Below are 24,212 nucleotides of genomic sequence, written 5' to 3' on the forward strand. Positions count from 1 at the left end.
ATATGAACACTAGGGTCAAAAGCATGTTTTACTTATTTTTATATACCCAAGTCCCAGCACAGAGCTTTACCCTAAAAATACAAAACTGTAAACGTTAATTGAAGCTGCCAGTGGAGGGAATTAACAGACATCTCTTTTTGCTCTGGTCTCCTTGTAATTGCCTCCTACATCATCTTGTTCAAAGGGAGGGACTGTGGAGGGCCTCCCCTGTGGCAATCTGATCCCAGCTCCATTGCTCTTCCAGAGAATGTCATGGTAACCGCCAGCCTGTCCCTTTGAGCCACATCTTGTACTGCAGCTGTGCTTCCGCCTGGAGAAACCTTCTCTTTTCACCACCCCACTCCCCTTCTGGATCTATTTCAGTAGCAAATTTAACGTACAATCTGAATATGGGGAAAATTCAAGAGCATAAGTCCTAAATACAGAATACAAATGACATCAGACTCAGATATCATATATTAATGATAATCACATACTAATAAATAGTGTTTTTGTTCTGGAATAGTTGCTGTTTGCCAACCTCAGCCTGCAGTGCTGCTGCAGCACCCTCTGCACATCTAGCTCCCCCAAGTTGCAGCAAATCAGGATTGCTTCTTGCACAATCTGTTTTAACTAGAAGTCTTGGCAATGAGTTAGATCGGAGGCATTCCCCAGCTATAGCACAGCATGTACTTCATTGCTAACCTAGGGAATGGGAAGAAAGCTGCATGCAGCACAGAGCACCAGCTGCCCGCAGAACAGAATAAAGCTGTGCTTTCATCAGGTAGGCTGTCTGTTTCTCTCTGCTAAGTAGGCTGTAGGGCATCTGGTCTGGAGGAGCTGGCATTTAGTGTGAAGATGTTGAGGCCTTACAAGACTGAATTTGTGGGTCTGATAGCCTATAATTAAAGCAAGCTATCTGTGGGGGCTGCTGTACCCAAATCTATTTTTAATGACTTAGTTCAGGGCTGAAAGACAGCAGTATTAAAATTAGAGCACCACATTTAATCGGCAGAAGTTTTAGATATGCACTTTTGGCTGTACTCGGGCTGAATGACCTTAAGGATACAGATCCTGGGGGGAAAGGGCATCAGTCTAACCCAAGGCTTCCTGTATCACCACCCTGTGGGACCTATACAATGGTGTAGTACAGTGGCTCTCAAACTTTTTGAACTCAGGACCCCTTTATACTCAAAGATAATTTAAGATTCCAAAGACATTTTGTTAATGTGAGTTATATCTATTGATGTTTGAGATTTATACATATAGATGTTAACCAGATTAGAAATTAAAATTAATTTCTAAACTAAATTAATAATGACTAAATAAATAGATGAATGTTAATTCATTTTAACATAATAATAAGCCTGTTTGCAATATACAAGTATATCAAATCAACACATTATAGACCTTAACCTTACACAATGTTATATGCCAATTACAGTTGACCCTTGGATAACACAGGGTTGATGTGCTGACCCACCTCTCTTCCCCTCACAATCCCATACGGCTATCTCTGCCTCAAAAACAAAGGAATTGATGAATGACTCACCCAAGGGCAGGAAACTGAAACAATTTGGATAGAATCAAAACTCAAACCCTGGGCTTCCCTGGTGGCGCAGTGGTTGAGAGTCCGCCTGCTGCTGCAGGGGACACGGGTTCGTGCCCCGGTCCGGGAAGATCCCACATGCCGCGGAGCAGCTGGGCCATGGCCGCCGAGCCTGCGCATCCGGAACCTGTGCTCTGCAACGGGAGAGACCACAACAGTGAGAGGCTCACATACCGCAAAAAAAAAACAAAAAAAAACTCAAACCCTGATTCTTTTGATTCCACATATTGTGATCTCTAATCAAACACAAACGGTTTCCCACATTTAATTTAAAGATCTGTAAAATGAAAATACAGATACTACTATATTTACTGGGTAAAAAATCCGCATATAAGTGGACCCACGCAGTTCAAACCCATGTTGTTCAAGGGTCAATTGTACATGAATAAAGCTGAGAAAAAATGTAAGCCCACTACATTTTAGCATAAATAACACATTTTATGAAAAACAAGTATAATCTTCAAAATAGAAAACGTAGTAAGAAGAGTGACGTTGTTTGGGTTTTTTTTTTGGTTTGGGGGGTTTTTTTTGTTTGGGGGGTTGTTTTGGGTTTTGGGTTTTTGGAGGGGGGGTTGTTTTGGTTTTGGGTTTGGGTTGTTTTGTTTTGTTTTGGTTTTGGCAAATCCTTTTAATGTCTGCCTTAATAGAGGAATGCTGGATTCTCCTACCTGCTTCTGCATTCAGTCTGTTGTGATACTACATGGCTGCCGTATAACCTCTGGAAAACTCCACTGTACACTCATGAGAGAAAGGAGGGGGTGATCCCTGGACCACACTTTGAGAACTACTGATATGATAGAAACAACTGTTTCTGTGGAGTCAGACCAGACCTTAACTCAGATCTCACCTCTTGCAGTTGACAGTTGTGTCGCCTTGAACAAGTGACTTAATCTCTGAGTCTATTTCCTCCTTTGCTGAATGGAGAGAGAAGTGTGCTGTAACTCCTAGGACAATGTAGGGGTTAATAGGTTATTTATTAAGTGTCTGGAACTTGGTAGGTGTGCAAAAAATATTCCTCAGGGCACATTTTTTTTAATTGCGTAAAGTACCCAGGAAAGGCCTATATTAGTTTTGGGTGGGTTTTTGGGGTTTGTTCATTTTCCAATTCTCTTCCTGTGTCTGCTCTACATATATGTCAAAATACATAAAATTATTTTAAGGTTCTTATTTGGCCCTCTACTAGACATCAGCTCCTTGAGAACATACAGTCCTGTTTCTCTTCAAATCCCCAGCTCCTAGCAGAGTGTTTGTACTTGGTAGGCATTCAGTACAGTTTGAAAAGAATGGCATCTGAAACCTCAGCCTAAAATTGAACATAAGACCATGTCATTGACCCTCCCTTTCCACCAGAACTTAGTACCTTCAGTTTTATTTCCTTGAGCTCAGTTAATCTTAACTGGTTATGGTATCAGTTGATATCAGTAAGGGTAATTTTCAGGAGAATTAGAGCCACAGAACTTAAGCCTCCTTCTAGAGCTTAGACCACTAGAGGTAGCCATTAGCCACCCTCCTCTCTCTCCAGTTCCACTGCCATCTTTAACTGGGAAGACATGAAACAATAAGTAATCTATTTAACAGATACTTAGCAGTTTCTATTTTGTATAGAGCACCTAGTGGGAAACAGCTTATCTGGTACAGAATAAAGTACCACGTAATGCCTCTTATATTGCCGTTTATGTTTTCATGGTTTTTATTAGCCCTTCAATTGGATATCATCTTTGACTTCCAGAAGCTTATAGTCTAAGTGGAGAAAATGGACATATGCAGTGGACCGTAATTCAGGACATGAGGAGTGGTGCTGAGTTGATCAGCAGCCAGCTTCAGGATTCCAGAATGGAATCTTGATGCTGTGGTTTGTGTGATCAGTGCTGTGTGTTTTTTTTGCTTTGTTTTGTTTTTTATATTTTTGGCTGCGTGGGGTCTTCATTGCTGCGTGCGGGCTTTCTCTAATTGCGGCGAGTGGGGGCTACTCTTCTTTGTGGTGCGCGGGCTTCTCATTGCAGTGGCTTCTCTTGTTGCGGAGCACGGGCTCTAGGCGTGCAGGCTTCAGTAGTTGTGGCACATGGGCTCAGTAGTTGTGGCTCGCGGGCTCTAGAGCGCAGGCTCGGTAGCTGTGGTGCACGGGCTTAGTTGCTCCGCGGCATGTGGGATCTTCCCGGACCAGGGCTCAAACCTGTGTCCCCTGCATTGGCAGGCAGATTCTTAACCACTGCACCACTAGGGAAGTCCCAGTGCTGTGTTTTAAAGCCCAGGAAACTCCATTTCATGGTTCTGTGATTCTCCACTGCCATTTCCAGACTTTGGATGCATCTGACAGCGGGAAAGTAGAAGACAAAGTTGGGATTGGTTGGTACAAAATTACAGAATGCTGAGGAAAATTATGCCCAGGATTCAAATTTAAACTCAGTTAGCATTTTTGAAATAGTAGACTAGGTTCTTTCTCCTATGTCATGTAATATTCTTAACTATCCTGCGAGGTAGGTAGTGCTGTTGCCATTTTCCAGATGAAGAAATTGATATTCAGGCACGTTCAATAATATGCTTAAGTTTATATACCTAGTAGGTGGTGGGGCCAGGATTTGATCTCTACTCTTAGGCCCAGCAGTTTTTGTATTTAGCTATGTTGCATTTAATTTGTAGGCCATGGAAGTCTCTTCCAAAGTGTTTTTTGTATTTTTGGTTTTTTGGTTTTTGTTTTGCTGGGGAGGTAAATGGTCACAATAGAGTTGTGGTTCTAATGTTTCTGAAGAGGCCCCTTCTCTGCCCAAATGCTCCCAACCACTACTCACACAAGTGGGCTCAACTTCATGAAACGTTGTTTAATCTGTCGAAAAGGATTTTCCTTTTGATAGTGTATATGAAAGTTCCTGTCATTAAGTTGGCATTTAGTTATTGTTTCCCAAACTTATGAGTGAGTCATATAAACTCACTACACTGTATCCCTACCTATATAATTATTCCTACACTAATTTCTTCATTTGCCTATTTCTGTCCCCAGATGGTAAGTGCAGTAAAACTCTTTGGACAAGCAAGATGGTATATACAGAGCAGTTCAGTATAATTGCTTTTTTTAAGGTACACATGAGAGGGGCAATTGTGAGAGGAATGGATAATGGAAGAGATGGAGCCATCTGATTCTTACTCTCTCCTCCAGGTAGAAATGATTGGGCAGATCAGTGGCACGTAGCTGAATGCTTTTTGTGGCAATGTTTAAAGGTCCTCTGTCTCATTTTTTATCCCCAACTCCTTTCCTTCCCTAGTCATCTTCAGGCAGGCCGTGAGAAGCTGCAGCAATGTCTGATTTTGTGGAAAGCGAGGCCGAGGAGTCAGAGGAAGAGTACAATGATGAAGGCGAAGTGGTGCCCCGGGTCACCAAGAAATTTGTAGAAGAGGAGGATGACGGTGAGGAAGCCCCAGCCTCAAGCTTCTCCCCAGTATTGCTAAGCTTTGGATAGTTGGATTCTTGCTGATGAGAGGCTCAGGCTGAGCACAGAAGTTATCACACATGAGGTACCAGCTTGAGAATTTTCAGTCATTCATAGAAAATATTTACTGAACATCTGTCTGCTGTATGCCAGGCACTGTACCTAGAACTAGGAATACAACATAAAGTCCCAGCTATCGTAGAGCTTATATTAGTGGGAGGGGACAGACAGTAAACCAATAAATAAATACATAGGTAATGTTTCGCTCTTTTAGAGACTTAGCAGTGTTGGTATTTATGTACCCACTTTCCAAGTTCTCTGTCCAAATCCAACTATTAGGATCATCAGCAGAGTGCAACCATGAAATTGCTCTAGAGACAGAAAGGAAAATGCAAGCTTCATGAAAAGCATTATGGATGAAAGAAGGAATATAGCTACTGAGTTTATAAACTGAGAGGAAAACAAAGGTTACTGGTGGCTGTAAAGCCTCTAGTAATGATTTTGACAAGCCAAAGTAATTAGGAAGCTCATCTTGCCTAAATACAGATGGTGAATGTGGAAAAGAGATATTCTTTTCCAGAAGCTGCTCTAAGTCAGTGGTCATGTTTTTTGTATCTTTAGATGAGGCAGAAGAGTTAACATGGCATCCAGGTCATTAGGTTCAGAGCAGATGAGAAATAACAGTTAAGCAGGTGGCCCTGCCCCAGCCCCAGCCTATTTCCCAAACTGCATGCCTCAAACATGCATGTTTTCCAGATGAGGAGGAGGAAGAGGAGAACCTGGATGATCAGGATGAACAAGGAAACCTGAAAGGCTTTATCAATGACGATGACGATGAAGATGAAGGGGAGGAGGATGAGGGTAGTGACTCTGGTGATTCAGAAGATGATGTTGGCCACAAGAAGAGAAAACGCAGTGAGTAGCCTCTCCTTAGGTCAGGTGAGGATGGGGTTTAAGTCATAGTGGAGAAGGGGCCTCCCCATCACCATGGGCAACCACTCTGTCTTCTCTAGCATCTTTTGACGACCGCTTGGAGGATGATGATTTTGATCTCATTGAGGAGAATTTGGGTGTCAAAGTCAAAAGAGGAGTAAGTGCCCTTTTTGTCTCTGTCCTTGGGGGTGAAGGAAGAAGCCCTTGAAATTCAGCGACTCTGGGGGGAGGAGGCACATCCAGAACAGTCTGGGGAATGTCAGCGGGGAGAAAGTGGCTCAGTATCACTGTGCTGTAGAGCCAGTTCTGGGTGCCTGTTAAAGGCTTGTCAAAGTTTCAAGGGTGGGCCTTGGGGCGTACTTGATGTGTTCTTTCCCATCTCCCTTGTCAGTATAGCTGGGGTGGGAAAATAGGAGTGAGACTGGAGAGCAGGGATCCTTATGCCAGTTCCCTCAGACCCTGATGAGGCAGGTTTTCCACCCCTAGCAAAAATACCGACGTGTCAAAAAAATGTCAGATGATGAGGACGATGACGAAGAGGAATATGGCAAGGAGGAACATGAAAAAGAAGCTATTGCAGAGGAGATCTTTCAGGATGGGGAAGGGGAAGAAGGGCAGGAGGCCGTGGAGGCCCCCATGGCTCCTCCAGAGGAGGAGGAAGAAGATGATGAAGAGTCAGGTATGTGGCATTAGGCAGGGAAGCCAGTTTGGGGCGGGGTGTTGGGATTTCCTACCCCGAACAATAGAATGGGAGACCATTGTTCAGCTACTGGCCCCCAGCATTTGACACAAAGAAGTTCCTTTTCAGGAATCTGTCTCCCCTTCTCCTCACCGACCACTCCTACAGTAGGAACTAAAGCCATTCAGTCCTGGCTCATCCCCTGCCTCTGGGCACTAACCTTTCCCTTCCCTATCCAGACATTGATGACTTCATTGTGGATGACGATGGACAACCACTGAAAAAACCTAAGTGGCGGAAAAAGCTTCCTGGATACACTGATGCGTGAGTGGGGTCTGGTGCGAGGTGGTGATAAGGGCATCTGAGTGGACCCGAGCAGGAAGGAGGAGGTCAGAGGCCTCTGCTAAAAATGGAACAGTCAACTCTCAGCATTTTGCTTCCCTGCCCATAATATCCTTTACCAGGCAGTGATGTCGGACTGTTTCTAGAAGCTTTGATAGCTCTCTCAGCATTCAAGGGCCGTGGTGGGATGAAGGTGGAGGCACACACAGGCAAGGATCCAGCCTCTCTCTCCCACCTGCAGCTCCATGTTCATTTGTTTATTTATTAGTCTTCTAAATATAATTTTGTTAGAAGAAGGCTTTTGCCCTGAGGGAATACTATAATGTCTTAGCAGAAGATGGATCTACTGAGTGTGACATGAAACCATGTGCCTGTTGCTGTTTGATCCTTGTCACTGGCACGTGCCAAAGATGGGCTTTTTAATCTCAATAAATAATAGTTTCCCCGGGCTTCCTTGGTGGCGCAGTGGTTGAGAGTCCGCCTGCCGATGCAGGCGACACGGGTTCATACGCCGGTCCGGGAAGATCCCACGTGCCGCGGAGCAGCTGGGCCCGTGGGCCATGGCCTCTGAGCCTGTGCGTCTGGAGCCTGTGCTCCTCAACGGGAGAGGCCATAACGGAGAGAGGCCCGCGTACCCCAAAAAAAAAAAAAAGTTTCCCCAGAAATATCCCCCAGCTAAGCCTTTCCTCCGCAGTGAATATGCTTTTTTTGTTTACATTTCTCTTAACCTTTTTAGTCCCCTTGGGGTAGGTACAGGATCTCTGCAGGGGCTGCATTTGTCTCCTCTCACTGGAATCTGGGCCAACTGCCTTTTGCTCTCACCCACAGTGCCCTGCAAGAAGCCCAGGAGATTTTTGGTGTGGACTTTGACTATGACGAATTTGAGAAATATAATGAGTATGATGAAGAACTGGAGGAAGAGTATGAGTATGAGGACGATGAGGCTGAGGGCGAGATCCGAGTGCGCCCCAAGAAGACCACCAAGAAACGTGTGAGCCGCAGGAGCATCTTCGAGATGTATGAGCCCAGTGAGCTGGAAAGCAGCCACCTCACAGATCAGGACAATGAAATCCGAGCTACTGACCTGCCTGAGAGGTTCCAGGTAAGGAAGCACCAGTGTCTGTCCTGCTGAACTGTCATCAACTGCCCTGAGCCTCCTTGGTACAAGAGTTATAGCAGAGAAACAATCTAGCAACGATCTTAACAACAATGGTATATAGGGGGACTTCCCTGGCGGTCCACTGGTTAAGACTCCATGCTTCCACTGCAGGGGGTGCGGGTTCAATCCCTCGTTGGGGCAGTGCAGCCAAAAAACACCAAAAAATGGTATACAGGAAGTCGGCTTTGAACCCCATCTGACCAGGCGTACAGGAAGTCTAGCTCAACATAGACTCTCCAGTGGCTTATGGTTTCTTGAGCAAATACACGACATGCCTACTTCTTGCCAGACAACACTCTTCCGGGTACTAGAAACGTGTGCCTCTGGAGCACACGTTTTTGTCCAGAAGTAGTGCATGTTTTTGCTACGTGAGATACAAGATAAAGTCAGTCTCATGCTGATGCCTTATCCCCTGCAGCTCCGTTCCATCTCCGTCAAGGGGGCTGAAGATGATGAACTGGAAGAAGAGGCTGACTGGATCTACAGGAATGCCTTTGCCACACCAACCATTTCTCTGCAGGTACCCCAAAAAAGATGCTGTATTTTGACATGAACCAGAAGCTACTTCATTAGGATGGGGAGCTGCTTCTCCCCTGCTCCAAACATCTGTGGGCCTAGTATAGAATAGCATGTGTGTGCGGGTATGTGAGGGAGATTTTTCTAGATTTAATCTGAGAAGGTCATCCTGTGACAAGAAGCAGTTTTGTGTGTGGTAAGACAGAGCAAGTAATGGTGTCGTTGCTGTTTCTTTTTTCTTCTGACTGTAGGAAAGCTGTGATTACCTAGACCGAGGGCAGCCAACCAGCAGCTTCAGTCGAAAAGGACCCAGCACAATTCAGAAGATTAAAGAGGCCCTGGGCTTCATGAGAAATCAGCATTTTGAGGTAGCACCTCAAGCTCTAGTCGCCCACTGGTTAGAATTTCAACTGGGGGTGATGGAAAAGGTGGCTACCTAAGTCAGGTGGGGAGCCCTCTTCTGTCCACAGCAGTGGTCCCTTGACTCAAGAAGCGTGAGGACCATAGACTCTAGCGATCCAGAGAACAGTGCTACCCCGTTTGCAGCATTATCTTCTCCTGTTGGGGGTGGGTGGGGGAGAGCATGTGTCCTGATGGGCCTGTGAGGGAGGCCAAGCTTCCTACTGTTGAATTTCCTGGAGCTGTTTATTCCTCTAACAAAGGGGGTCCTTGCAGATCTTTCCTCTCTGGCTGACTGCCACCTCCTTGCCCCTCTAGGTGCCTTTCATTGCTTTCTACCGGAAGGAGTACGTGGAGCCCGAGTTGCATATCAATGACCTGTGGAGGGTGTGGCAGTGGGATGAAAAGGTAATATAGGGATCCATGCCCCTCAAGGGGTTGAGGGCTGGACTGGGTACTACCACTACTGGCACCCAAGTTCTCCTGTACATATCAGGTGGCAGCCCAGACCCTGTCAGGCTTCCCCCAGGGTCTCCTGGTAAGGAACAGCATGGTCTTGGGTGTCCAAGGCTGAATACCATCCCTTACTCCTGCTTTGTCTTGTCCTAGTGGACCCAGCTGAGGATCCGTAAGGAGAACCTAACACGGCTGTTTGAGAAGATGCAGGCTTATCAGTATGAGCAAATCTCTGCTGACCCTGACAAGCCCCTTGCTGATGGCATCCGGGCTCTGGACACCACCGACATGGAGAGGTAGCATATGCAGGGTTTATTCCATTACAGGGAGCCCTCACACCAAAGCCAGGCCCCTGCCCTTCCACCCCCACCCCAGAGCAGCATAACCTTGCAAAATTCTCAGCACGGGACCCGTTCCTTAGAATCCCAACTTAGCAACACGTCAAAAGTGATCTTTCTGACAGGGAAATTCCTGTTACTTATCCATCTTGGTATAAAAGGTTAAGAGGATCAGATAGTCATGTTTGCTTATTTATATGTTCCCCGTGTGAAAAGCTACATGGGAAACCAAACTACAACCAGAAAGTAACTTGGTGAGCCTGGAATCAGAGAGGGGTGTGGGAGGGGAGCAGATGATTTTAGTGGCCAGCGGCATGAACCTGGGAAAGAAGGACAAGGACTGTCTCAAGGACTCTGAACCGGAGACATGCTGCCTCATCTGCCTCTCCCTTTTTGTTGCCATTTCTAACAACCACCAGCCACCACTTATTTGACATATTCCTCCTTTAAGATACCTTGATTGCAGTTAAGTCATGGTCTGGGGCCAATGCATGTCTTTAATAATTGGAGAATATAGGTACTCATCCTAGTTGGGATCTTGCCTCATGGGAATTGGACCTCTTGTAGCAAAACTGGGGTATACCCTTCCTCTGTGACAGTTGAGGTCTTATGTCCCTTCCCTCCAGGCTCAAGGATGTACAATCAATGGATGAACTGAAAGATGTCTACAATCATTTCCTGCTTTATTATGGTCGTGACATCCCCAAGATGCAGAATGCCGCCAAGGCCAGCCGCAAGAAGCTAAAGCGTGTAAGAGAAGAGGGAGATGAGGAAGGTGAGTGTTGGAAACGAAAACCTAGAGGCTTGGTGGCCATGGCCTTTCCAAGGATCCCCTTGGCCGATTACACTTCGGGGCTTCTCTACATGTGTCAGATCCTTGGGAGTGATTGGAAACCGGAAACCAGAAGACTAACTCATGTTTTCTTCCCAGGTGATGGTGAGGAGGCAGAAGATGAGGAACAGAGAGGGCCAGAGCTCAAGCAGGCTTCCCGCCGAGATATGTACACCATCTGCCAGAGCGCTGGGCTAGGTAAAAACGAGCTGTATACGTTCCCCAGTAGTCACTGGTAGGTAGGAAGAGGACCTAAAGGACCTCTGAGTGAGTCACCAGTCCACTTTTAACACTTGCTACCATGACCCACACCCACGCCACAGGAATGGTCCAGCCTCTCCCATAATTTCTGAAGGAGTGGGAAACACACGATCAGAGAGAGGGAGTCCATCCTATCTTTGAGAAGTTCTTTTACTAAACGGTAACTTCCACCTTAGTTCTGACCCCAGTAGTCACAGAAAATTTCTACTTTTTCTGCTTTGTGACAGCCTGTTAGGTATTTAAAGTCAGCGTTTTCACTGTTCACTGTAAGACATCCTGCTCCTGCTCATTTGTGATCCCTTTAAAGTCTAATGCCCAGAATTGCTGCTCTAGACTGAAAGCCAAGAGGTTACTGGGCCCAGCTGTTGGCTCACCTTTCACCCTCGTGGTTTGCTTTAGATGGCTTGGCCAAAAAGTTTGGGCTTACTCCTGAGCAATTTGGGGAAAACCTCCGGGACAGTTACCAGAGGCACGAGACAGAGCAGTTTCCTGCAGAGCCCTTGGAGCTGGCCAAGGATTATGTTTGCAGGTAGGCGTTGCAGTAGGTGGCTGGCAGGAGGAGGGACCTGAGGGCAAAGATGTCGTCATCCTGCAGCTCCTCCATTTTCCCTACAGCCAGTTCCCTACACCAGAAGCTGTGCTGGAAGGTGCCCGCTACATGGTAGCCCTGCAGATTGCCCGAGAGCCCCTTGTCCGGCAGGTGCTGAGGCAAACTTTCCAGGAGAGAGCCAAGCTCAATATAACCCCCACCAAGAAAGGCAGAAAGGTAAGCCAGTTGAGGGGCTTTGATCTAGCATGTGGTCCAGCTCTGTTTGATTGAACTGAGTTTCTTGCCTTCACACTTAGCTGAGCTGTCTGCCTGAGAGCAGAGAGTCAGTCTTTTTTCCAAGGGTCAAGCCCAGTCTGTCTGTTGACTGATGATTCCCTCTTGTGTACAGGATGTGGATGAAGCCCACTACGCTTACTCCTTCAAGTACTTAAAGAACAAGCCTGTTAAGGAACTGAGAGATGACCAGTTCCTCAAGATATGCCTGGCTGAAGATGAAGGGCTGCTCACCATTGACATCAGCATAGACATGAAGGGGGTGGAAGGGTAAGCAAAGCTCTGGGCTGGGGGCTCTTTGGGAAGGGCTTGGTCAGTAGTCTGTTGGAAGGAGGGGTCCCTCAGGAATGTGAACCACACTTTCAGAACTGAGCAAGCCACCGTCCCTGGCTCAGTCACTCCCAGTGTTCAAGGGCATTTGGCCATCACCTTTTCTCTGTCCCTGACACCACAGTGTTGTCTCTCCTCAGCTATGGCAATGACCAGACGTATTTTGAAGAAATCAAACAATTTTACTACCGAGATGAGTTCAGCCACCAGGTGCAGGAGTGGAATCGGCAGCGGACCATGGCCATCGAGCGAGCTTTGCAGCAGTTCCTGTACGTGCAGATGGCCAAAGAGCTCAAGAACAAGCTGCTGGCCGAAGCCAAAGAATATGTCATAAAGGTGAGGAGAGGAGCTCGTGATCTTTAGTCACATGATTTCCCCAAGCTAGAGCTGAGAGTGAAGGCACCCCTTAATAGCTGTCCTGTAGCTAATGGGGAAACACTGGGGGCAGGCTTAGTGTAACCTGAGAGGGAGTGCAAACAAGGTCACGGGTCACTCCAAGACCTCCCCACTTGAAGAGCCTCTTCCCTCCCTCCCCCACTGCATACACATACTCTTTGTTTATACGACTGGCCTCTGTGTACTCTCCTATTTCTAAAAGCAAAGTACGCCTTCAGGTTGTAAGCGTGCTGAGGGCTAGGAATGTGCATGCATATAAATATGACCTTTGCAAATGTGTGCCTGCATCTGTTTCCTTAACCTACTTGGCGGGCCTGCTGGACATAGTGACTGGTGTGCCTCCTCCCCAGGCCTGTAGTCGGAAGCTCTACAACTGGTTGAGGGTGGCACCCTACCGGCCGGATCAACAGGTAGAGGAAGATGATGACTTTATGGATGAGAACCAAGGGAAGGGCATCCGAGTCCTAGGCATTGCTTTCTCCTCTGCCAGGTAACTTTCTGTCTGGCATCACCCCTTATCTGTCTCCCTAGTCTCATTCTTCTCTTACTCATATCCTCATATTGCTGATTATCACACGGTTCTTTTTCTGTTGGGCTGGCAGAGATCACCCTGTGTTCTGCGCCTTGGTCAACGGTGAAGGAGAAGTGACAGACTTCCTCCGGCTGCCTCATTTTACCAAACGGCGAACTGCATGGAGAGAGGAAGAACGGGAGAAGAAGGCAAGTGACTAGGACAGGTTACCAAGTGTACATCTTGAGCACATCTTATAATTCAGTGGGGATAAGAGTTTATGGTCTATGTATATGTATAACTGATTCACTTTGTTATAAAGCAGAAACTAACATACCATTGTAAAGCAAATATATCCCAATAAAGATGTTAAAAAAAAAAAAAAAGAGTTTATGGCCTAAGCAACGTCCCGTGCAAGACCCTGATTATCTCTGACTTGGTCCCTGACCTCTTAAGTCCTGGGATAAGTCTCACTTCCGTAGGCAGTAGATGGCACTCAAGTTCTAGTGCAGAATTTCCTTCTGGCTTGAAGCCAGTTCCTAGGCCTTATGTGCTTCTGGGAGCTGCCATAACTGCCTCTGTTTTTACCAGCATCTGGGTCAGCTTGTTCCAGGAGCTGAAAGCCACTGTGGCATTAAGCCAATCTTTTCTCTGCTTTAGCATTTGTGTTTCTACCAGGGAAAGAGAAATTTGAATTCATCTCGTGTATATGCTTCTGATTTTTTTTTAGCATAAAGGTATCTTTCAATTTTATTGACAGAGCTCCATTCTAAAAAATAATTTTCAACAAACAGCTCTTTAAAAAAAGAAAGAAAAATCTTAAAGTGGAGATTAGAATAGTCTTGACTGCCAGGCAGTGGTTTATGTTAAAAAAAGACCTAAGTATGTTTAGTTAACCACAACTCAAGTATAAGCCAGAAGTGTAATAATCTTAGGAAATATTAACAGAAGTACAATGTTCAAACTAGAGGTCCTAGTCCCCTCGTTTTGTCTTCCAGTTTGACAACGTGTGATGCATCATTGTTCTGTGGTCTTGTAAGGTCTCAAGCTACTTAGGGAGAGAGAAGTGCTTGAAATCTCCCTATCCTCAAAGTCCTTCAGCTCCAATTTTCTTTCACTCCAGGCTCAAGACATTGAAACGCTAAAGAAATTCCTCCTGAACAAAAAGCCTCATGTGGTGACAGTTGCAGGAGAGAACAGGTAGGGGTACCAGGGGATTGGGCCAGGCCTGGCTTAAAGTCACTCATCCTTTATTGTTGAATCTGCTCTGTCCCTGTTACAGAGTAGGCATGCGCCTGTGTAGAGCCTTGGTAATATCCCCATCCCCAGGGGATATCCCTGGGGATATTGTACCTCTTTGTCTTCAAAGCTCTCTCCTCCCCCACTCCCAGCCATGAGATTGTTCATCCCTGAGAAACTGTCCAGAAATATCCCTGACCAGCACCCCTCATTCCTCCAGGGATGCCCAGATGTTGATTGAGGATGTGAAGCGCATTGTGCATGAGCTGGACCAAGGTCAACAGCTGTCCTCTATTGGGGTGGAGCTGATTGACAATGAATTGGCCATTCTCTATATGAACAGCAAGAAATCAGAGGTAATGCTGGAGCCCCACCCTTAGGCCCTGCACAGGCAAGAGCTATCAATCCCAGGGAGTTGGGGAAACAAAGATTATGGGGGCACAGGATTGCACCTGTTCACTTACCTATGCAGAGGATCTCCATTGTGCCAGTCATGGTTCAGATGGGGAGCCCCAGAGATTAAATTGGTCCCAGGAAAAATGGTCCCAGAGAAGAGAAATTGACTTAAAAAGCCAGGCGGTTTGGATTTCCTCTTGCTGTTAGAGCTGAGGAGACTTTATGGCCCTGCTGACCCTTGTTTGACTCTAGGCAGAGTTCCGGGATTACCCTCCTGTGCTGAGACAGGCAGTCTCCCTGGCCCGGCGTATCCAGGACCCTCTGATTGAATTTGCCCAGGTTTGCAGCTCTGATGAAGACATTCTGTGCCTCAAGTTTCACCCCTTGCAGGTGAGTAGAATTTGACAGATAGGCCCAAGTGGACAGAGTGGCACAGTAACCTTATCCCTGCCTGCTGTGTGTCGACAGGAGCATGTGGTGAAAGAAGAGCTGCTCAATGCCTTGTACTGTGAATTTATCAACCGAGTCAATGAGGTTGGAGTTGATGTCAACCGTGCCATTGCCCACCCCTACAGCCAGGCCTTAATTCAGTATGTCTGTGGCCTGGGACCTCGAAAAGGGACCCATCTCCTAAAGGTAGGATTGGGTTGAATCAGAAAAAAAGAAAAGTTCTATTTCATTGAAACTTTACTTTGCCAATATGCTTTGACAGGCAGACCAAGGTCAGAGAGGTAAAGGCACTTTACCTCTTGCCTAGAGTCATGAAGCTAGAGAGAGTCAAGAGTCAGACTTCAGACCAGGTGGCCACAGTCATGGTCTTCACTACTGTACAGTGGTGGCTCATGGAAAAGATAACCTGAGCCATGATTTAAAAGAGATGGAGGAAAGCGAGAGTGTACTAGACACAGACCTCAGGATAGTGGGGGTTATTTGTTTTTTTATATGTGTGTGTATATATATATGTGTGTGTGTGTATATATATATGTGTGTGTGTGTGTGTGTGTGTGTGTGTGTGTGTGTGTGTATTATTTATTTATTTTTGGCTGCATTGGGTCTTTGTTGCTTCATGCAGGCTTTCTTTAGTTGTGGCGAGCAGGAGCTACTCTTCGTTGTGGTGCGCGGGCTTCTCATTGCAGTGGCTTCTCTTGTTCCAGAGCTCGGGCTCTAGGCGCGCGGGCTCAGTAGTTGTGGCACGCGGGCTCTAGAGCGCAGGCTCAATAGTTGTGGCGCATGGGCTTTGTTGCTCCGTGGCATATGGGATCTTCCCAAACCAGGGCTCGAACCCATGTTCCCTGCATTGGCAGGCAAATTCTTAACCACGGTGCCACCAGGGAAGCCCAGGATAGTGGGGGGTTTTTCCCTAGTGGAAAAAAAAGATTTCAATACAGAGGAGGCTATGTAGTGATCTTCAAGAGTATTTGTAATTTTTTTTTTCTTAATATGGGGTGGCTACTTGACTGTATCATTAACTTTGAAGCAATACGTTAGGTATGTAATATCTTCGCTTGGCATAGTATAGTCTTTTAACATAATATTTTTAGTAGCAGTTAGTATGGTGTAGTGCTCAGTTAGATATCAGGGTGTGGCGGCAAAATTCCCATCATGGAGGGTTTCCCAGAGACCTGAAAGCAGGCTGGGAGGTGGGGCCTGCCTACTGCTCCAGCTTACTCCAGTCTGCTCTTCTAGATCCTGAAACAGAACAACACCAGGCTCGAGAGCCGGACCCAGCTGGTCACCATGTGCCACATGGGTCCCAAAGTCTTCATGAATTGCGCTGGCTTCCTCAAGATCGACACGGCCTCCCTGGGGGACAGGTAATGCCCTCTGCCTGGGTGGGCCAAGAGGAATTCTCTTGGGCTTTGCTTTGGGGATTCAGGGATTAGGGCTGTCAAAGGGCCACAAGCTGTTTAAATTAGGAAATGTTTTAAAGCAAAGGTGAGGAACCTTTATTTAGTCAAGAGCCTCTGACCTATGGAAAAGATCAGTTCAATTATGTGAAGCTTTTTTGTGAGAGAAACATAAAAAGAACCAACTTAGTTTATAAATTAAGGACAGAAAACATAAGACTTGGTTCAGTAAACACATACTTGTTCTATTGTTAATGGTTTGTTGTGGCTAGATAAGGGTGGGAATAGAAGGGGCAGTGGAGAAGCAGTGTGGGGGTCTGAGGCATAAGGAAGGGGGAGAGAGATTTGGTATGTTTTGAGATGATGTTATTGAGAGAAAGTTCTATTCACTTGGACTTTGGACTTCACTATTGACCTCTTCCTCTCCAGAAGTTATCAACTCAGTCTTTGGAGGATCTTTTCCACGGGCACATAGCTCCTCATTCAGTAATGGAAATCAGTGGGGAAATAGGCTTCAAGTTCTAAAACTTCATTTTCCACCCAGCTTTGCTGTAACACTCCACGAATAACATAGGTCCATGTGAGTGCACGGGCAAGACCAGCCTGGGAAGGCTTTATGGGGGAAAGTAGCTGTCAGCAAATTCTCAAAGGTCTTCTTCCCCCTTCTTGTTTTATCTTATTATAAGACTTATATAAGTTCATGATATAAAATTCAACATATAGAAATATTATGCAGAAAGTGGAAGTCCCCCATAATCCCACCCCCCAGAGATAATTACCATAACAAGTTGATGTATACTACAACTTTTCTAAATTTTATTTTTGCTATGCATTTACTAACTACCCATTTACTACAAAAATGGGATCATACGGTTCATAGTGTTTTGCAGTGCATTTTTCACGTATCAATATATTGTGGCCATCTTTCCATGTCAGCACACATAGATCTACCTCATTCTTTTTAATGGCTGTATAGTATTCCATTGTATGGAGGTACCCTAATTTATTTAACCAGTTCCCCATTGGTGGACATCTGGGTTGTTACTAGAAGCTTCTCGTTATATATCCTGCCCCTTTTCTGCCTTTCCTTCAGCACTGACTCATATATTGAAGTCCTTGATGGTTCCCGAGTTCACCCTGAGACCTATGAGTGGGCCAGGAAGATGGCAGTGGATGCTCTGGAATATGATGAATCAGCCGAGGATGCCAACCCTGCAGGGGCCCTTGAGGAGATCTTGGAAAACCCAGAGCGACTCAAGGACCTGGACTTGGATGCCTTTGCAGAAGAACTGGAGAGGCAGGTGGGTGACAGTGTAGAAGGCCTGGCACAGAAACTATCCCAAGTGGCCTAGTTGAGAGGAGACTTAGGCAGCAAGTCCTCAGAGAAGCCCTAATAGTGTTAGTGTAGGAGACCTGATCCTTCTCCCTCCCCGTGCTGTACTGGGTTTCTCAAGGAAGTTTTCAGTCTGCTTATTAAGGAGCCGAGGACGTCTCGGAGACTGCTGTAGTCATTGTTGGGGGCACATTGCGAGGGAGCTGGGAGGGGGTGAGTAGCAGGGTTTCCTTCTAGGCCCTCTTTCCTCCTTTCCAGTGGTGCGGTTTTGCATTTGTCTGTTTTACACATTGGGGTTCCGTGAGGCATTTTTATCAGAACAGTGTTCCGTGGCTAAGAAAAAGTTTGAAAACCTCCTTTAGTCCTTTAGTAAATGTTGGGGGGATAGAAGAGAAACCCTGACAGGAGCCAACTGGCCTACTTCTTTCATTGAAACCCCTGATGGCTCAGTTGGGGAGCAGTTGCAAGGCTCTTCTTGACGGGGGCTTCTTCCCCAGGGCTATGGTGACAAACACATCACTCTGTATGACATCCGAGCAGAGCTGAGCTGTCGGTATAAGGACCTCCGGACAGCCTATCGCTCTCCCAACACAGAGGAAATCTTCAATATGTTAACCAAAGAAACACCAGAGACCTTCTACATTGGTAAATTCTGTGTCTGTTTTTTAGCTGGAGGAGGATACATAGGGGTGAGGGGATGCGTTTACTGTACACATTCATACCAAGCAACAGTTCCAGCAGAATGAGGCAGGTTTGTACTGTAGGTGGGAAAGACCAGAGAAACTTTTAAGAAGATTATAGCGCCCTGAGCTGGAAGTCAAAGCTGAGTTCAAGGTCAGATTATGCTTTTAACCTGCTGCTGTGGGGTCTTCATGGGGTCAGTCTTATGGCCTCATTTTCCTGTCATCAAATGAGGGGAAGATCTCCCTTTTTGAGGATGTGAAGGAAATCAGTGGAGATGCTCTAGGACAGAAGTTCTGTCATTAAACGGCTGGTGGGAAGGAGTTACCTCTCCCGTTCTCTTAGCCTGCTTCCTGTTCTCTTCTTCCCTTCCCTCTCCTCCTCTCCCCTTCCTCCAGGAAAGCTCATTATCTGCAACGTCACTGGCATCGCCCATAGGCGTCCACAGGGTGAGAGCTATGACCAGGCAATCCGCAACGATGAGACAGGGCTATGGCAGTGCCCCTTCTGTCAACAGGACAATTTCCCTGAACTAAGCGAGGTACGTGCTGCATTGTTACCATGGTAACTCTGAATTTCCTCTATTGAATGGTCTCAGTGCCCTAGAAAGGAACCAAGAATGGGGATAGTTTAGATGACACTTTACCAAGTGAATACACAAAGAAGGAAGAGGGCTGGAATGCATATAGGCCTAACATGAAGTCCCTCTGTATGCTAGTCAGAAATGATCTATGTGGTTTTTTCTGTTCTCGCTCAACCCTTAATCCTTGTTTCCCATTCTCTGAGGATGTAGCTCAACCAGAGTAGAGACAAGAGGATATATGCATTTCTCACATACAGTGTAGGCACTGTGTCCCTATGCTAGTTAGAAGGTATCTGTAAGGCTCCCTTCAATTTTTTCATTGTCCACACACATCTTAATTTTTCCCACATTCTTCTAGACATCATCTGCTTTTCTCATGGTTAGAACTCATAAAAGCCATCCTGAAAGCTTGTTCTGGATCCTCAAATGTTATTTAGGCAGACTGTAAAATAGACAGTTTCTTAACTTTACCCAATAAAAGAAGCTGGTGAGATTTGTCCAGGTTATAAAAGAGCCAAGGTGTGCCTGGTTCACTGAAATGAGTTGTTCTGAGGAGACTGACAGAGATATTTCACAGAGATGCCCACTAGGTCAGAACAGAATGGGAGGGAGGGGCTTCAGTTGTAGCTGGAGGGACATATAAATTAGATTAACATAAAAAATTGGTCTGATGGCCAGTGGTGCCAAACATGAGTTATGAGTCAAGGAACTTTGGGAATATTCAAATTCTGTGTTGCTGGGTGACTAAGTCGTTGTGTTCTCACATCATGATGCCAGTGTCAATGGTAAAATGAATTACAGCACTCCTGGCAGCTCTTTTCTGAATGTGTGATCTCCAGAATCTTAATGATCAAGCTCCTCTCCTGATGCCCTCTTTAGGTCTGGAACCACTTTGACAGTGGTTCATGCCCAGGCCAGGCCATCGGTGTCAAAACAAGGCTAGACAATGGTGTCACTGGCTTCATCCCCACCAAATTCCTCAGCGACAAAGTGGTAAAGCGGCCGGAGGAACGAGTGAAGGTAGGTGAATGACTGGGGTAAGGCCCCTGGTGCAGTTTTCAGCTGCCCAAATCAGGCTGGCTTTGGGCTGTCCCCACCAGCAGTTAGGCTCTGTTCCCAGTGGCTCCTGGTGGGGAGCATTTCAGGAGGATTTATAACCAGTTGAGTGAAGTCAGGGCGAGAACCGTCTGTCTGAATGAGGAGCAGCTTTTGTGCCCTGCCTTTGTGAAATTTCATCAAATTGCCGGCCCTTTGAGAGAGGGCTCTCTCTTCCTGCGTGGGAAGCTGTGGTTTAGTCCGGCGGGCAGGAAGCAGGGCCCAGCATTACATGCTGCGAAGCAGAAAGGCTAAGCTCCCTTTCTGTTCTAGTATTCTCTTGTCAGAGCTGCCATTTATTCTGCACACACTAGATACCAGCCCTTGACATTTACATATGTTGACTCAAATCTCACAGCCTGATGGGGAAGGAAATACTACTTTTTCTTTTCAGAGAAATTTGAGTGCCTTTTCCAGGATCAGCTGGTTTGTTAGTGATACAGCTGGTACCACATCTGCCAAATTCTCTGGTTCTAAGTGTTGTGAACCCCTGAGCCTATGGACTTAGGAAGGCTGGGGAAAGACATTCCGAATACAGGCATACCTGATTTTATTGACCTTTGCAGATACTGTTTGTTTGTTTGTTTGTTTTTACAAATTTAAGGTTGGTAGTAACCCTGCATCGAGCAAGTCTATCAGTACCATTTTCCCAACAGCATTTGATCACTTCGTGTCTCTGTGTCACATTTATGTGTGGTAATTCTCACAGTATTTCAAACTTTTTCATTATATTTGTTAGGGTGATTTGTGACCAGTAGTCTTTGATGTTAGTCTTGCAAAAAGATTAGGACTCACTAAAGGCTCAGGTGATGGTTAACATTTTTAAGCAATAAAGTATTTTTTAACGAAGGTATGTACATTTTTTAAAACATAATAGTGTTGCACCCTTAGTAGACTATAGTGTGAACATAACTTTTATATGTACCGGGAAACTAAAAAATTCTTGTGACTCACTTTATTGTGATATCTGCTTTATTGCGGTGGTCTGGAACTGAGCCTGCAATATCTCCAAGGTATGCCTGTAAATGAAGCTAGGGAGATTTTCAGAAGGAGAGCCATGCAGATGACTGGGTTTTGTCACTCTTTAGACAGAAGGGCTCAAATCAGGGGTAAAGTACAGAAAATAGCTACTACTTTGCTTTCCCTCCAGAAAGGGCAGCCAGACTTGGATCACATCCTAGCAGCAATAATTAGGCAGCTTTATGAGAAAAAGGGAATATTACCAGTGACAGAATATGTCCCAGGAGGCTTCAGTTGGTTTTTCTGCCTAGAGTGGGAGGCATCAGCACAGAGCACAGACTATAGTCTGCAGACGAAACTGAACTCTGAACTCCTGCTAATCTGCCACTCAGTAGCTGGCTGGCTTTGGGCAGTCACTCCACCTTTCTGCCTGGACTTTGCTTTTCTCACATGTAAAATAGGGCATCGGGCTAGACCATCTTTGTCCCTTCCAGCTCAAATGTTCTGTGGATCTAGGTGGGAATGACTGTTCACTGCCGCATCATGAAGATTGACATCGAGAAGTTTAGTGCAGACCTGACCTGCCGCACCTCAGACCTCATGGACAGGAACAACGAGTGGAAACTGCCCAAGGACACCTACTATGACTTTGACGCTGAAGCAGCAGACCACAAGCAGGAAGAGGACATGAAACGGAAGCAGCAGCGGACCAGTGAGTGTGCCCATGACCATGCCTGTGCACCCCAAGTCCTGGCAGCTCTCCCTCTGCAGGATGCACTGCTGACTGCTCAGCTTCCCAGTGGGAGTGAGTGCTCAGCTCTGAGGTGCTGAGACCCAGAGGCATCATGAAAGGGAGCCATTGGCAGGGCTGGAAGCTGGGGTCTTCTTGGGTCACATTTTCTTTGCTAATGCACTGTGACTCTTAAAGCTTCATTCTCTCAGCACCCAGGGGCCCAGGTTAACATATCGTTCATATCAGAGAAACCAGGCCCAGAGAGGGTGAAAGAGTCTCAGACTTCAGTAGTGGGTCAGAGATTAAGCCATGGCCTGTCCCATTGATGTTGGCTCCCAGTCCCATCACCTGATGTATACTTCTTTCCTGCTCTCTTCAGCATATATCAAGCGAGTGATTGCACACCCGTCCTTCCATAATATAAATTTTAAGCAAGCAGAAAAAATGATGGAGACCATGGACCAGGGTGACGTGATCATCCGACCGAGCAGCAAGGGTGAAAATCACCTGACAGTGACCTGGAAGGTCAGTGACGGCATATACCAGCACGTGGATGTGCGGGAAGAGGGCAAGGAAAATGCCTTCAGCCTGGGAGCCACCCTGTGGATCAACAGTGAGGTGAGAGGCAGCCCCTGCCTGCACTAGCATCCCCACTCCTGCTTCCAGAAACAAACCACTTTCACCTTAGTTACTGGTATGCATTGTATTTTAGCTACACAGAGCAACAAAACAGGAGGTTGGTTATGAAATGAGTAATTTGATATCAGTTTTGTATATTTTGCACTTCTTTCCCTGTTCTCCAGATTTTAAAATAGACTAGAGAACCGCTGGAGGAAGAGGAGAAAATACACATGCAAGCGCTTCGTGCACGACACACACACACCAAATTTCTTTGTCCTGTTTTCAGTGGAGAGAAATTTTATGAAGCCCCCTATTGTTCCCAAGCACTAAGGGAGAACTAAAGTTATGAATTAAAGGACTTTGTGCCTTGTAAGCTAATAAATCTGGGCATGACTCAGACAGATGGATAAATTGAGGGGACTTTGCAGCAGAGTGAGGCTGCAGCAGGGCTGGGAAGTTCCTCCCCTCCAGTGGGTTCTCTTCCAAGTGGATTTGATGAAAGGCTGAATCTCAGCTCTGGATATGACAGTCGGGGCCTTTTTCTTCCCACAGGAATTTGAAGACTTGGATGAGATTGTTGCCCGCTATGTTCAGCCTATGGCATCCTTTGCCCGGGACCTTCTGAACCACAAGTATTATCAGGACTGCAGTGGTGGGGACCGTAAGGTGAGCCCAGGGCCCTGCAAGGGATGACACCTCCCAGTCACTTACGGATGTATGGTTTCCCTTCAGTGTAGGGGATGCTCAGCTGGTGAAGGAGGTGTACATCATGTGTGAGCCAGACATTGTGTACCAAGCATGCTGCTATCCCAACCTCTCCCCCTCATTCTACCCCCAGAAATTAGAGGAGCTGCTCATCAAAACTAAGAAGGAGAAGCCCACCTTCATTCCCTATTTCATCTGTGCCTGCAAGGAACTGCCCGGCAAGTTCCTACTGGGATACCAACCCCGGGGTAAACCCAGGTGAGCACTGGTGCTGAGAAGGTGCTGCCACTGGGGTCCACAGATAGGCTAGCAGGCCCCCAAACAGTACTCTCTCTGGTTCTGCTTGACTGCCTTTCTCCTCTTATCTGTTCAGAGTGGAGGTGGAGGTTGGAGGTGGGGAAAGAGGGTGATGATTTAGAGGCAAAAGGCAGACTGAATAAGAAAGGTTCTTTAATTAACCCTGTGAAAAGGAGTTCCCTTCACCTCTTCTCCCTCCCAGAGAGTGATAGAAATTACCAGACACTCTCTCCACCTGACTGGCAAAGATGGGGGCCAACACACTGGTCACTCCTTCCACTGTCTGCTTCACCCTCACCAGGGCTTTTCAGCACACGGTGGCTCACTGTTGCTGTGGTGAGCCTGTGCTGAACGGGGATAGGTCAGGAAAGCATCTCTTCCAGTCACCAACCTGCTCCGCTCCCTTCTGTGTATGACTGACAGGCTGGCCTTCCTAGGTATTCCTCTATCCCAAAGGAGTCCCTCCTTTGTTCACCCTGCATCAGACAAAGTCTGATTTCCTTAGGCCTGCTTTCTTTGTGTCCCTTACCCAGACTGATAGCCATACTAGCCTTCTCTACTCTCCCATCCTCCCTTTGGTCCTTGGCCACAGCTTGTGCCTTTCTGCTCTTAGTCCTGTACTGCTCGCACATGATGCACAGTGTGGGCTCTATTAGGAGGGGCTCAGAGGCCAGAGGACAAGAAGCTCTAGACTCTGGACCCTGCACCATCGTGGGCATTTCTGGAATATTGTG

At 46.5% G+C, this 24,212-nt stretch overlaps 1 protein-coding gene across 3 annotated transcripts in view; it reads left to right on the plus strand.

Moving 5' to 3' along the window:
• SUPT6H (SPT6 homolog, histone chaperone and transcription elongation factor) overlaps positions 1-24,212 on the plus strand; it is a 31,567-nt gene that overhangs the window by 3,832 nt on the left and 3,523 nt on the right. For 2 of the 3 annotated variants that reach the window (XM_033423383.2, XM_012532106.3), the window contains exons 2-32: positions 4,849-4,990; positions 5,770-5,928; positions 6,027-6,103; positions 6,433-6,625; positions 6,865-6,949; positions 7,796-8,069; positions 8,545-8,646; positions 8,894-9,010; positions 9,360-9,449; positions 9,651-9,793; positions 10,462-10,610; positions 10,767-10,865; positions 11,328-11,457; positions 11,544-11,694; positions 11,867-12,021; positions 12,222-12,417; positions 12,828-12,967; positions 13,080-13,197; positions 14,112-14,188; positions 14,448-14,583; positions 14,876-15,013; positions 15,092-15,259; positions 16,310-16,437; positions 17,564-17,771; positions 18,301-18,448; positions 18,883-19,025; positions 19,947-20,087; positions 21,639-21,834; positions 22,235-22,473; positions 23,029-23,142; positions 23,315-23,439. In XM_033423383.2, coding sequence (XP_033279274.1) covers positions 4,882-4,990; positions 5,770-5,928; positions 6,027-6,103; positions 6,433-6,625; positions 6,865-6,949; positions 7,796-8,069; positions 8,545-8,646; positions 8,894-9,010; positions 9,360-9,449; positions 9,651-9,793; positions 10,462-10,610; positions 10,767-10,865; positions 11,328-11,457; positions 11,544-11,694; positions 11,867-12,021; positions 12,222-12,417; positions 12,828-12,967; positions 13,080-13,197; positions 14,112-14,188; positions 14,448-14,583; positions 14,876-15,013; positions 15,092-15,259; positions 16,310-16,437; positions 17,564-17,771; positions 18,301-18,448; positions 18,883-19,025; positions 19,947-20,087; positions 21,639-21,834; positions 22,235-22,473; positions 23,029-23,142; positions 23,315-23,439 — 4,448 coding nt within the window. In that variant the 5' untranslated portion in view covers positions 4,849-4,881. Of the gene's footprint in view, positions 1-4,848; positions 5,099-5,769; positions 5,929-6,026; positions 6,104-6,432; positions 6,626-6,864; positions 6,950-7,795; positions 8,070-8,544; positions 8,647-8,893; positions 9,011-9,359; positions 9,450-9,650; positions 9,794-10,461; positions 10,611-10,766; positions 10,866-11,327; positions 11,458-11,543; positions 11,695-11,866; positions 12,022-12,221; positions 12,418-12,827; positions 12,968-13,079; positions 13,198-14,111; positions 14,189-14,447; positions 14,584-14,875; positions 15,014-15,091; positions 15,260-16,309; positions 16,438-17,563; positions 17,772-18,300; positions 18,449-18,882; positions 19,026-19,946; positions 20,088-21,638; positions 21,835-22,234; positions 22,474-23,028; positions 23,143-23,314; positions 23,440-24,212 lie in introns of those variants that run through there. The other variant, XM_049701723.1, reaches the window with a different exon arrangement.

The sequence above is a fragment of the Orcinus orca genome, chromosome 19 (assembly GCF_937001465.1).
Source record: "Orcinus orca chromosome 19, mOrcOrc1.1, whole genome shotgun sequence".
Lineage (NCBI taxonomy): Eukaryota > Metazoa > Chordata > Mammalia > Artiodactyla > Delphinidae > Orcinus > Orcinus orca.